The sequence below is a fragment of the Protopterus annectens genome, chromosome 1.part0 (assembly GCF_019279795.1).
Source record: "Protopterus annectens isolate FY-2018-M chromosome 1.part0, PAN1.0, whole genome shotgun sequence".
NCBI classification, from domain to species: Eukaryota; Metazoa; Chordata; order Ceratodontiformes; family Protopteridae; genus Protopterus; species Protopterus annectens.
Genome location: NC_056725.1, coordinates 1673605676 through 1673620293, shown reverse-complemented (window position 1 = coordinate 1673620293; position 14618 = coordinate 1673605676). Strand labels below are relative to the sequence as shown.

The 14618-nt window shown below is 44.3% G+C and overlaps 1 protein-coding gene across 3 annotated transcripts in view; it reads right to left on the bottom strand.

Moving 5' to 3' along the window:
* The window catches only part of TMEM184B (transmembrane protein 184B), a 1551114-nt gene that overhangs the window by 115214 nt on the left and 1421282 nt on the right, over positions 1 to 14618 (bottom strand). The window contains exons 8-9 of one of the 3 annotated variants that reach the window (XM_044068425.1): positions 8620 to 8814; positions 7276 to 7299 (exon numbers count right to left, since the gene is read on the bottom strand). In XM_044068425.1, the coding sequence (XP_043924360.1) occupies positions 7276 to 7299; positions 8620 to 8814 (219 nt within the window). The remainder of the gene's footprint in view (positions 1 to 7275; positions 7300 to 8619; positions 8815 to 14618) is intronic. The other 2 variants (XM_044068435.1, XM_044068443.1) reach the window with 2 other exon arrangements.

The window sequence follows — 14618 nt, the reverse complement described above, 5'->3', positions numbered from 1 at the left end:
AGTGGAATGAGCCTTCAATACACCAGGAGTAGATAAACCTTTGTCCTTATAAACCTGTGCAATACAAAGAGTGATCCACCTTGCTAAGGACACTTTCAAAACTGCTTTGCCCAAAAATGGTTTTGAAGAAGAAACAAACAATTGATCCGACTTCCGGAACGGTTTAGTCCTATGGAGGTAAAAACGAAGCTGTCTATGGACATCCAATAAATGAAGCTTACGCTCACCTCTATTTTGGAAATTTGGGAAGAAGACTGGCAAATTTACAGACTGATTAATATTGGCTGCTGAGGACACCTTGGGAAGAAAGGAAGGGTTCATATGCAGCAAAATCCTATCCTTGTGGAAAACCCAATGGGGGGGGGGGCAAGGAGGATAAGGCCTGCAACTCTGAAACTCTCTTGGCTGAAGTGATGGCGACCAAGAAGGCTGCCTTCCACGACAAAAACGTCATCGGAACTGAACCGGCTGGCTCGAAAGAGGGAGAGGTGAAGGCCTGAAGGACTAAAGTCAGATCCCAGGGGGGCACTGTTTCTTTAACTGGTGGTCGCAATAAAAAAGTGCCCTTCAGGAAAGCTTTACACAATTTGGCAGAAGCCAGAGCAACCTTATTTTCACCCACATGAAAATTAGAGATGGCAGCCAGCTGAACCTTGATGGTGGAAGCACTTGCGCCTGATCGAAAAAGATCGGCCAGAAAATCCAGTATGACCAGAACGGGGGCTGTAAATGGGTTCAGATGGCGCTGAGAGGCCCAAACGCAAAAACGTCTCCACTTGCTATTGTAGAGTTTCCTAGTGGAGGCTTTAAGAGAAGCTACCAGAATATTCTTGACAGGGGACGACAATCCGGGAGTCCTGATGATCATGGGAACTGGAGCAGCCACGCCGTCAGCTTGAGACTGTCCAGGTTGGGCAGGGGCAAGTCCGACGGGTGAGAAATCAGATCCGGGCATGGATCTAGAGTCCATGGAGGAGCCAACAGGTGAGACCATAGGAAGGGAAACCACATGACGTGGCCAAAAGGGAACTATGAGAATGACTCTGCACTGCAGCCGGCAAGCTCTCTGAAGGAACTTCGGAATAAGAGGTAACGGCGGATAAGCATACAGAAGCCCGGGAGGCCAAGCATGGACTAGAGCGTCCCTGGGGACATCCCCCAGAGGGGGGATCAGAGTGAAGAGGTTGCTGCACTTCGCGTTGGAAGGAGTTGCAAAGAGATCGCAGCAAGGTTGACCTCAAACACGGAAGATCTTTTCCACCACTGACTGTTTCAGAGACTACTCGTAAGGCAGAAGGATTGCCCTGCTGAGACTGTCCGCTAGAATGTTGGAGTGTCCCAGGATATGCATTGCTATGAGAAACTGGCTGGTGGATATGGCCCACTCCCAAACCCTCATGGCCTCGCGACAAAGGGGGTAGGATCGGGTCCCTCCTGGTTTGTTTACATACCGGACTACAGACATGTTGTCTTATTGAATGGCTACCATCCCTGGAGGTAGGACAGGGTGGAAGGCACTGAACGCTAAAAGCACTGCCCTCATCTCCAGGACACTGATGTGTAGCTTGGTCTTTGGAGGGGACCACGTGCCCTGGACCGTTCTTCCCAGGAAGTGCCCCCCCCACCTGAGCTGGGAAGTGTCCGTGGTCACCATGGCTTGAGCCGGAGGGGCTAGAAAGCTGCACCCCACGAAAATGTCCGCTGACTTGAAGCCACCATTGGAGTGACGTTCTGCATGTCTGATTGATTCGGATGTGGAAATTCATCGGAAGGTCTAGCCAGGACCATTGAACTGCTAGATTCCACTGAAGGACTCTCATGTGAAGACGTGCAAGAGGGAGGATAGAGATTGCGGCTGCCGTCGAGCCCAGGGCCCTGAGAACATCGGCTGCTGTGACTACCGAGTGATCCAAGATCGCCGATACATGGAGTCTGAGATTTTCTATCCTTTCCAGGGTGAGAAAAATCTTTGACTGAATCGAATCCAACCGTGCCCCGATAAAGTCTATGATCTGAACCGGAGCCAGGTGGGACTTGTTGATATTGATCATGATGCCTAACTTGTCAGCCAGACCGAGAAAGTAGTGTAGGGCCTGATACGAGACGTTTGGTGGATGCAGCGAAGAGCCAGTCTAGGTAGGGGAATACCTGAATGCCCTGAAGTCCCAGGTGAGCCGCTACGACCGCCATAACCTTGGTGAACACCCTGGGGCTGTGGTGAGACCAAAGGGTAGGGCTCTGAATTGAAAGTGACTGGCCCCTAGCCGGAAACGTAGAAACCTCCTGGAGCTCCTGTGGACCTTGATGTGATAGTAAGCGTCCTGGAGGTCTAACGAGCACATCCAGTCGCATTCTCTCAGAAACGGGAGAATGGACTGTAGAGTGACCAACCAGAATTTTTGTTTTTCTACCGACAAGTTGAGGATAGACAGATCCAGGATGGGCCTGAGGTCCCCAGTCTTTGGCACTAAAAAGAACCTGGTGTAGATGCCTGATCTGGATTGATCTGGGGGGACCGGCTCGATGGCTCATTTTTGTAGCAGCTTCGATACCTCTAAAGCTGCAGCCTCGCTGTGAGCGGGTGGAACATCTGGAAGGTGTGCTGGAGTTATGGGACATGAAATGAAGGGGATAGAATATCCTCTGTATATGATGTTTAACACCCAGCGATCTGCAGTAATGGACTCCCATGCCGCTGGATGTAAGGAAAATTTTCCCCTGACTGCCTCCAGAGTAGAGCAGCTGGGCAACCCCTCAGGGTTGCTGAGCGGATCTGTTGGAAAAAGGTTCCCTGGACCCGAAGTTTCTGGGACCCCCTCTGCCACTGGGACGGCGTCGGTCTTGTCCCCCTCTGCCTCTAGGGGATGAATATTCCTGAGTGTAATGAAAGGACTGTGATTTCCGGAACCACATCTTCTTTTGCCCCTTTTGGTTCCTGGAATAGTACCTCTGGGAGTTACAGGAGCGGATTCCGACGGCTGACAGTCTTTCCATCCTTCTCACTCTGGGTTAGTGTGTCACATACAGTCTTCCCAAAGAGGGATGATCCATCGAAAGGGGCGTTGATGAAAGACGCCTTAAAGGGGTCCACAAATTGACACAGCCTGATCAAGGCGTGCCGCCTCAAGGCAACACCTGTACCAGCAGCTCTAGCGGCTCCCTCCGTAGCATGAGAGAGGAGACGCATAGAGGTATTAGTCACCGATTTCAGTGTAGTCATCTTCACAGTGAAAGACTGCTTGTCCTGTTGCATCAGAGACTCCAGGGGCAACTCAGTTAGTTCCGATATAAGGTTTCGCTGCAGTAATTCAGCGCACGAATAGAAAATGTCGCTGACGAGTACATGCTCTTCCCGAAACGATCCATCGACCTGGACTCTGTCTGGTGGATGACCCAAGGAAATCTCCTGTGCCAGTTCCTTCTTTGTGGCAGCTGCAACCACCAAAGCGTCTACCGGGGCTCCTTTGGACCATGCCTGTCTGTCTGACGGTGGGGAAAAAATTTTGTCTGGCCTTTTGGGTATAGGCTCTACGGTGTCAGGATCCTTCCATGCCCTAGTGGTGATGAGGTCCACCAAAGGGTCCGCTGGAGGGAGACCCAGGAAGTAGATGGGCCCGCGCCAAAGGCCGCCAGGAATACAGACTCATCTGCAGAGGGTTTGGGGGCTGATCTCCATAATGTCTCCAAACGAGACGTCCTCGGTAGGTGATCTGGGGGAACCCTCTCCTTCATCCAAGTCCGTATCAGTGGTAATGGACTCAGGGGAGTCCAATTGCCTCCTCTTACACTTGCGCTTATGAGGTTCCTCTCCAGTGGGACTCTCTGGAGAAGATTCGTAAGCCTCCGGGGGTTCCCTGAGGGGAACAACCTGGGGTTGCTTTGGCACGGGCTGTCCCTGAGACAGGGTAATGGGAGCAGAATCCAAAATCAGAGGGGTCTGGGTAGGATCCGAGTAAGTGAGCTGTGGTCTCAACCCCTGGGAAAGAACCCTTTCCATTGCCCCGAATGCCGATGGAGAGCACACCTCAGTAGAACGTAAGGATGAGGCTCTCCCCGGCACCGAAGCAGGGATCGGAGCCGACGGCGGGGTAGTCCGGGCACCGAGGATGGAATTTGAAAGAGCGAGATCTTGACCCTGGGGTCCGACTCCCCAACCACGGCTCCGAGAGTCCCCTGGATCCGAGATCGGATCCAAGGAACCCAAGGTGACGGCTGGCGTTTAGGAAACAAGAAACATCGGCGCCGACCCAACAGCTCCAAAAGGTCTTGAACCAGAGAACCCTGAAGAGTCAGGTCGGATCGGGAAAGGAGCAATAGGGTGGAACATAGTTGAAGAAGGACCCTCTCCAATGGGAGTGGGCCCTGGTAAGACCCCCATCTGAATATGGTTCTGGATGAACCTCCTAATAAGCCTGTCCATATCAAGGTCGGAGACACTCCGAGTCGACCTGGAGGAAGCGAGCGACTCTGGTCTGGGCAGGATCTGACGGGAGTGCCTCGGCCCCGATGGCTCCGTTGAGAAATGGGGAGAGCGGAGCCAAGGAGAATGAGACCTGGGTGCCTTTGAAGAGGGGCTGGAGAAAGACTCCCTGTCCGGTGATCTTTTTTCTGGTCCTGTCCCTCTCTGTTGTGCTTCTCCTTATCCCTTCTGTCCCTACCTCTCTGGGATGACTCCGATGAAGCAAGCCTGGTGGGAAGTTGAGTCCCTACCTTTACAGTGTCACTGGCTGGGGAGGAAACAGAGGCAGACACCAGGGCAGAAGCTGGTAGCAGACCCTTAGCCACAAGCTTAGCCCGACGATCCTTCAACGCCCTAGACTTAAAGCCTGAACAAATGTCGCAGGATGCAGAGAGATGGGCGACCCCTAAACATAGAACACACAGAGTGTGGCCATCGGCTGGTGAGAGCTTATGACCACACTGTGCACTTCATAAAAAGAACCTTAGGCTGTTCAGCCATAGTAGAGACAGTAAAAGCCCTAATGGCCCACTCACACACACACTTAAACAGGGATTGGACCTAGGCGGGAAACCAGTATCACAAAAAAGCACTTAACTAAATTTTTTTTTTTATAACTAACACGACGCCCAAACGCGAAGGGAGGGAAAAAAAAAGGGAAAGGTATTAACACTCAACTATCACAAAAAGACCAAAAAACCTTACCACCTTGCTTAGAGCTCAGAGACCATGATGCTGACTCAGAGCGGCAAATGAGATCTGGGGCTAGATAGGAGGAAGTGATGTAATATAGGTAAGGGAGGAGCTTGGAGCTCGGAGCTGATGCTTGAAAAGTTTTGCCGTCTCAGATCTGAATTGGATCCGTATACCCATATGTGCAGAAAAATGAAGTTAACTACTTCAGATCACATGTACTACCATTGAAAAATGCTGCTGATAGATGGGTAACAAACTGGGTGGTACTAGGGAAGACTGCAGGAAAAGACAGTGACAGAAAAAGTACACTTAAGCACTCTCACAGCCACCAGGAAACATTAAGCTTATCGTCTTTTCCTTAATGATTTTTTTGTTTGTTTTACCACTTCAAACCTTTTCCAAATGTTCATCAATTTGATAAGTCCTACAAAAAAGTATTTTCTTACCTCAGATCCATAAATTTAATTTATGAAAATGTCTGTCCCTTAAAGAAATGAATTAAAATGGACAAAATGCATCACATCCTTAATTTCAATGGTGAACTTTTGATAGGCAAAGATATATAACAAGCAATGTAGCATTAAATAAAAATCATTGGATGCTTTGCTGAATTGGTGCATCTTTCTGTTGGTTCCTATCTTTAGCCATCTACTAAATTGTACACATTTGGAACAATACACCCGGAAAGTACACACTAAAATGCTGTGGATAGGTTAACTGGTGGTAGGCACACTGACTAAGAAACAGGACTCAAACTGAAAAAGTTAATAGTCTTTGAAGTCCTTAATCATTTAAGAAAAGAATAATTGTTAAAGGTATATCAACATATATGCGGCCTAGCAACTTTTTGTCAATGAAATGTAAACACCATTAGTAGAATAATAATGACACACCCTTGTAAAAGACTAGAAACAAACTGCTGCCACTCCATCCCGCATATTAAACATACAGTCTTGCTAGAAAAACTAGTACTATGCTAAGGTTGTGAAAGACAACTAGCCAACACAAGAATAGAGAAAGATTTTCCCAACAGGGGTGACTGTAAGTACGGGTACAGAAAACAGGCAATAGGGGGGTTAAAATTTACTGGAGACAACTGGCAAAGGAACCAATGTATTAAAAATAAATAACTAAAGAGGGGAAAGATAAAGTAGTAGGGCATGTAGGATATTGAATGATAACTATAAGAATCAGGGGAGGTTAAAAAAAGACTGGGAAGAGACAATGGGAACATTTTTTTTTGGGGGGGATGTCAAATTTTAAAATGTTCCTACAGAGTACTCTGTCAGAAATGTGGGGATGGACCAAATGGCTGTAACTAAGGAAATTATTCTTTTGAGCTGGGACACATTGCCTAGACATGGTAAGGCCTTATTACGTTTAATTCTGTCTGTCAAAAAACAAATTACTAGAAAATGGAAATCTAATTATAACCCAGCTGCATTTGAAATATTTAATATTATAAAATAAATAAAAGAAGTGGATGACATAGCTTTAGAAAAGGGAAGGCGCTAACTACATAGAGATAAAATTGGTGGGAACAATACATGCAGAATAACATTCATGAGTTGGAGCACAGAGGTTTTAAGGGAAGGCAGGAACTTAACTATTTACATGATGCTGGACTGAAAGACAACTGTATAATGTATGTAAATGGAAGAATGTTAATATGGTTTATTTTCATTTCTATTAATGTATGTGTGTCTATGTCTTAAGTGATAATTTAATAAAGATGTTAAAAGAATAATACAATTCTCTCTCAGTCTAATGTACAACCCACAATGATTACTTCTCTCTTGGTCTAACGTACAACCCACAATGAATACTACCCATACAGGGTGAAAATGGTGTACCATACGTGCTACTCTTACCTTTGCCACTCATCAAATGAGAAGTGCCCTACTTTCAATGTCTTGAACCTTAAATATGTTTTCCTTTCTAAACACCACATTTTTCACACAGCACATGCATGTTTGTTTCTTCATTTATCAGCAAAACAAATCATTTTAGTAAAAGTTTACAGTACCTTTTAAAGACAATACTTTTCAATCTCACAAAAAAAAAAAAAAAAAAAAAAAACACAAATATACATACACACACATACAGAAAGATCTGCCTACCGTATGGCCCGTACGTTGGAACTGCTTCAGGTTGAACACAGTGGCAAAGCAGGAAAAGGCAAACAGAAAGACAGAGACACAAGAGTGTGAAGAAAAGTGGACATAATGCAAGAGCAGAAAAGTTAATTAGAAACAAGTGCATGCAGCAAACAGGAAACAATATACACTAGACCAGAATTATGCAGAGATCTCTATTACAACATAAGAACAAAATGTACTAAGGCCTACTGTCCTGCAACACTATCCCTTCTGCCATAAATGGCAAGACTGCATAACAACTTCTTTTTGCGATGATGCTTTATAGTCCATTGCATAATCAAAGATTTTTTTTAAATGAGAACAGTGGCTTTCATTACCCGGAAAAAATAAACATTAAGGCACTAGAAGCTGAGGTCTCTCTTCTAATTATAGGTTAGACATGTTGCATAGCTTTACCACTTAAAAAATCCAAGCACAGACTAGCCTTTATAGCAAAATTTAACCCACAGCAAAATTCAAATTCCTACAAAACAGGGATGACAACTGGTTCGAAAATGACAGTCTGAACAGAAACAAGTTTTCAAAAAGGGCAGCCCTTCAACCAAATAAATGTGTATGAGCTAGTTTTAAAGCAAAAATCACTTTAACAGGTATACAGTCTGGTCTATCAGTATGACTGGTAAGTTTCAGGCCATCACTCAGTAAGTTCAAGGTCTACCTTCATACGAAGAGAGAACTGATGTATGTGTTGTTTCTCTGAAACAGTAGCAGGACTTTCATAAGTCCAAGACAGAAATAAACTTTTCAAATTTCCTGTCATGTTATTTCAGCTAATGCCTAGCAAAGAAAATTTTGGAAAGTGGAAGTACTGACAAGTTCTTTAAAAGCTAATTCCACCATCCTAGTACGCAGAAACATAAGAAATGGATACCTGCACAATGATGTAAACATACAAAGGGAAACTTACTTTTTATGCAATATTAACATGAATTTTGTTTGCTGGCTCACAAGGAGTGAAATGGAGTTAACTGTTTTGTTTTTGAAGCTGATGTTTAACTTCATGCATAATGCTTGAATCACTTCAATGCTCTGTACTGAATTGCGATTCAGGATGAAATACCTGGTTAGGTTACAGAGTCTCCTCAGAATTATGCTACAATGTAGAGTGCAGTTAACCAGTATAGACCACTTTGGGATGAATGTACTGTTTGGTCATACTGGAGTCCACCCAGTTAAAATATATAAATCTTACTTCCATCAAGTCAGAATTTGCATCCCAGCTTTGTGCAAGTGAGTGTAAAGACAATGCCCTGTTTCCCACATTCTGCAAACACACAAGCCATTTCAGTACCCTACATAACTCACCTTGTGAATCCAACCTCTTATCCACATAAACTCTGTAAGTAAAGGCATGGCGCAAGGCAATGGCAGCAAAAAACATTTCCACACATATGATGAAGTTCTGGTATGCAGCGGCCACAGTGCCCTCTCCTACGGATACATTTGCAACTCGGATCTTAGGGATGGCCCCAAACTTCTCCAGGATAGCTAGAAGCATTCCTACAGAAAGTTGTTAAAAAGGAAAATAAAATGGCTTTCAGAAACAATGCAAATTACAGGACATCTCATTCTCCTCTCCACATGAGAACATTTATTGAATTTAGGCCTCAAAATTTCAGTGTCATTAGCTAAATATCAGACTAAGCAGCAACAAGCAATAGGTTTGTTAAAACAACTTTGTTTCAATAGCTGGCAGGAGTTCTAAGGAAGAGCATATCAGCAGAAAAATGAAGTGGGCAACTGGCAAAACATATCCTGCACACTGCTTTGTTGGTCATTGTAAATTGCCTTATCCCATACAACTTCCACGTAGATGCCAAGATACAAAAACACTGACTTCAAAACAGACATTAAGATTTCCTGCAGCACAGACTATATTAACTGGGCAAAATAATTTGTTGAAAAATCTTGCAACACATTTTTCTTTTCACTTCTGAAATAAATACTAATTCACACAAAACTTGAAATATGGGCTGCAAAAGGAGATAAAAAGAAAAGGCCAATTATACACAGCAAAATGAAAATTCAAATACAAATAAGTGGCTAAACTAAAGGACAAAGGGAAGAAAGGTGAGGAAGAGAAAAATGGATAAAGGGGAAAAGGGAGCAAAAACAAACAAGCAAATAATAATACTAGACCACCATCATACCCTATTTGTTTCTAAAAGTGAATAATTAAATTCAGTGTCAAAACGTTTTTTCATAATTAAATTCAAAATGTTTCATCCTGTAAGCCAGTATTCTTTATCTTCTAGCCAGACAGTTTATATTAATGTAGCTTTATGAATAAAACATCTGGATGAATAATTCCGAGAGGCTCCCAATGTGCATTTCTAAGCTCAAAATTGCTGGGCAATAGTGCAGACTGCATTTAGGTACAAATGAGTCAGACACATGGCACTACATTACAATTCATCAGAAGCTTATACTGCTTCTTTTTAACAGATATGCTATAACCAAAACAGACATGAGAACAAGCGTACTGTTACCTGGTTCACAGAATGGAACACACTCTACCTCACACTTCCTACAGACCCTCCCAAAACTGTATCAGCTACACAAAGAAATAACAGATGCGACCAGATGCCTCTTTGCTGCTCTGACCTGCTGGGTAACAGCAACAAGTGGTGGAAGCAAGAAGCTCTGGGTAGCACAAGAGAGTGTCAAGCTGCAGTATACAAAACTTGCAAGACTTTGCAGTCAAGGAGTTTAAGATACTGGGGGAGATCCAATCTTCGAAGGAAGTGAGAAAAGTAGAGTTGTCCAAGTAAACTTACCATAACAAGTAGATGGTCACCTGATCAGTGCTGCAGTAGCCTTAACTATTTGGGTTATATCCTGCACAGAATATAACAGAAGGACAACTTCCAAAGCTTCAGGTGACCTTCCATACACCCCAGTAGTCAGCTCAAGCTGAGAAGACTAAACACAAAGGTTTGGGCTCCAAGCCCTTCAGAGCTTTTATGCCAACAAAGAAAGAGAGAGAGCGAAAGAGTGGAAGGATGTGTCCTGAAAAGACAAGGGAATAACAAAAATAAATAAATGGCTACACTGTGGCACAAACGATACAACAAAAAACATAGGGGAGGGAGTGGCTACTACAGCAGTGATCATTTGAACATCTACTGCTATGGTAAGTTTACTTACACAACTCTACTACATTGATCACATCAATCACTTTTGCAGTAGGGAGATTACCCTAACTTGCTACATTTGAGAGGTGGAAGGAGAAGAGTCCAGGATTCCCTGAAGAATGGTCCTAGCAAAGCCTGATCTACACAGAGAAGAAATCATAGGTTCATAGGTGTGTACTAGGGTAATGGCCCTGGAGTCTTTACAAGCCTAGCCCATAGGATTACCCTGGCATCGTGGCACCTGACATTAGTTCACAGAGCCACTGGATTGATCCCTGGGGTGAATTTTCTATTTCCCATCCACTCATCAAGCTTCATCTTGAAAAGGGCCAGTGAGGTGCTCTGTTTGACATGTAATGGAAGCCTATTCCATAGCATGGGCAGTCTCTGGGTTATGAACCTGTCCCTCCAGCATGTTCTGTTGATTGTGGTAATGAGGTTGAGGTCTCTGGAGCATGTGGTGTGGAGGGCGTGGGATTTCTTTAGATGTAGCATTTCTAACAGAGCTGTGTCAGACATGGCTTTGTAAGTCAAGCAGAGATCGTCTCTAAGTAGGCGATATGAGATGGAGAACAGTTGTGAGTTTTTCGAGTCTGTCCATACAGGACAACTGTTTAAGGCCTAGGATCACCTTTGTGAGGTACTTTTGCGGCCTCTCCCATTGTTGCAGGTGTCTAGTGAGGTACATGCCAAATGGGGCCTAATTAGGGAAGAATAAAGGGAGAGAATGACCTCTTTCATCCTGGATGCAAAATCTTTAGTAATGAGATGTGCCACATAGGACTTTCTGACCACAGTGGCAATGTGGTGGTCAAAAGAGAGGTTGCTCTCAACCTGTGTTCCCAGATCTCTTAGAACGCCTTCTGTGTTCAGTGGACTACCATCGATGTGGTAATTCATGGGAACAGAGTTTTTCCCAAAGGGGATGACGACACATTTTTTGGCATTGAGCTTAAAGCCATGGTTCTGACACCAGTCGCTGGTCTCAGTGAGGCCTTTCTGCAGGATGTCAACATCACTTGAGGAGATAATAATAGCTTCCAACTTGCAATTGTCTGTGAACTTTGTCAGCCAGAGTCCCTTCGTGTTGGCCTGGACTTCAGAGAAGTAGATAGCAAACAGGAGATGACCCAGGACCAAACCCTGTGGGAATCCAACTGTGACTAGTCGGAAGTCTGACTTGGAGCCAGTTTGCAACCCACCTAGTGACATAGGGGCTGATGCCTAGCTTAGTGAGTATTTCTATGATTCCTGAGTGGGGAATGGTATCAAAGGCCTTAGCCAGATCAAGGTAGACTGTATGAATCACCTTGCCTTCATCCACAGCTCTGGTGACTGACTCAAAGACGTCAACCAGGTTGAGCAGGCATGATCTACCCTTCACAAAACCAAACTGTGTGGGATCCAGAGTTTGGAGATTCCCTATATTCTTGTTTATTAGGTCCATGATGATGCGTTCCATAGCTTTGCATATCAGACTTGTCAGGCTAATGAGGAGATAATTCCCAGGGTCTGTAGTCGTTCCTCCTTTGTGGAGAGGGATGACTGTAGCAGTGTGCCATTTGGTACGGACAAAGCCTGAGGTGAGGCTGTGACTGAACAGGGTACACAGGTGTGGTGTCAGTTCACTCTGTAGTTCATGCAGAACACAACCAGGGATATTGTCAGGTCCCACAGAAGCTGTATTCTTGGCCTTGGACAGTGCTGTTTTAACCTTTGCAGCAGTAATATTGGGTGCCTGGCAATCTACTGGTATTGTGATTGGTCCACTGGGGGGAGGGGTAAAGTTGGCACTGAATCTGTCGGCCAGTATATTGGCAATATCTGTTGGCTCGATATAGGAGGTACGATTGTGCAGTAGCTCAGAGCAAATCTGGGTAATGCCGTGGAGATTCTTTACATAACTATACAAGGCCTTGCAGTTGTCTTTACTATCTGCTGCAATTCTGTTTTCATAGCTAGCTTTAGAGGATTTGATGAGGGATCTCAACTTTTTGTTGAGGCTGATAAGGAGTTTTTCCAATCTTGGGACTTCCCCTTATACCGCATCAGTTTCTTCCTTCTGTTGTAGAGTTTGTTTATAGCAGGGGACCACCAGATTGGCTTCCTTTTTTTGGAGGAGAGCATCTTGGTTCTATTGGGTATGGCTAGATCCATGCATTTGTGTACGTGTTTGTACAGTGCATTAGTGTATGATTCTGTGGTCATGCAACTATTCTCCATTTGCATGGGTGCCGTGAAGTTAGCCACCTCTGTTTTTAGGAACCCAAAGTTAGCTTTGGAGAAGTTTTTCATGGTGGTTACCTTTGTGGAGACGGAGGGGAGATGCGGATTTCCAAGGTGATTAGTTTGTGGTCAGATCTAACCAGGGAGGAGTTGACTATTGGTCCAGAGCAACAGTCACCCATGTTAGTAATGACCAGGTCAAGGATGTTGCTACCTCTAGTGGGGGTAAGAACGAGCTGGTCCAGGGCATTAGAATTAATGAATTTCAGGAAACATTGGGCAAGTGTACTGGTACATGAGTAGTTTTCCCAGTTAATGGAGGGATAGTTGAAGTCGCCCAGTATAAGTGTGTTAGGTTGGACCCTAATATTTTCCAGGGTACTTAGGAACATGGAGTGTGAGCCTTGGGACATGGTTGAGGACCTATAGCAGGCTAATCAAGCTTGTAGTGTTTCATAAATGTATGTACAGAGGACCAAGTTGCTGCTTCTAAAACACTTCTATAATCCAACCTTTTCCAGACAAACACAGATAAAGATAAAGATAAAGGTAGAGTGAGCCTTGACCCTGCCTGGAATAATTTTGTTGCGATGAGTATAACAAAAGGCAACAGCCTTAGGCAAAAATTTTTGGATATAACACAGGTTGTCCCTTCTTACTTTTACAAGGGATGAACAATAGTTCTGAAGATCTGAAAGATTTTATTTTAAGACAGTATCAAGGCAGTACCAACGTTGTCGCCACCTAGTGATTTCTCTTCTGACAAACCTCAGCATTGAGACTTGAAAAGATGAAGTTAGTGCTGGGATGAAAGGGACTTCAGGTAACACACTATCTTTTTTTTTCATGTGGATTCTTGCCAAGGCTATCATGAGGATCACAGATGCCATGAGACCCAAATTTCTGAGGTATTCCCACACAGTGACTGAAGTCTGAAAGGAAAACCTCAAAAACGGATTTAGATATAGATTTACTTTTTCTTGAGGAAGAAAAGTCCTTTGAACCGAGATGTCTAGCTGATACCCCAGAACACAATCCTGTGTGAAGGATTCAAAAAATGACTTGAGAATCCAAAGTGAGATATTCCTGACACTTAGAAAGACTCTGCAAAAATAAACAAATCATTGTCAATTGGTGATTTTTGTGGGAGGCAAAGAGATCTATGTTTGGCCTTCCCCATGTTTGGATTACCTCTGTAAAAACTTGAGGATGCAACTTCCATTCATGTGGATCTGTCATATTTCTGCTTAGGTTGTCTGCCAGCGTGTTTTCCTTGCCTGACAAGTACTGTGCTTGTAGTTCGATTTGTAAGTCCATGGCCATGTTCCAAAGTGACATGGCCAGTCTGCATAGGGGGTATGAATGTGTTCCTCCCTGTTTATGTACCACATTACTGTGGTGTTGTCCGTTCTTATCAATAGTTGACCTGGTTGCAGAAGGTCTTTGAAAGCTATAATAGCATTTATTACTGCTAGCATTTCCTTTTGATTGATGTGAAGGTGCTTTTCTTTTTGCGACCATTTTCCCTGAATGCACCGATCTGTCATGTGCACCCCCCAGGCGTAGTCCGAGGCGTCTGTTTTGATGACTTGATTTGCTTGAGGCTTGCTGAATGGGAGACCTGTGTTTGTTTGGCATGCTTGAGCCCACCACAGAAATTCCTTTTGAAGACATGGAATTAGTGGTATTATTGTTTCCAAACTGTGGCTGTGTTGAGACCATAGGTTTTTCAGGTACCATTGAAGTTTCCTCATATGCAGCTTTGCACATGGGATTAGTAAGATGCAAGATGCCATGAATCCCAGAGCCTGCAGGATTTTACTTGCAGTCAGCCTGGTGCAATTTGCTAGTGCTCTGAAGTATTGAGTTAGTTGCCCCTGCTTCTCTGGCGTGAGGTAGGCCATCTGGGTGTTTGTGTCCAAGTTGGCACCCAGGAAAATTATT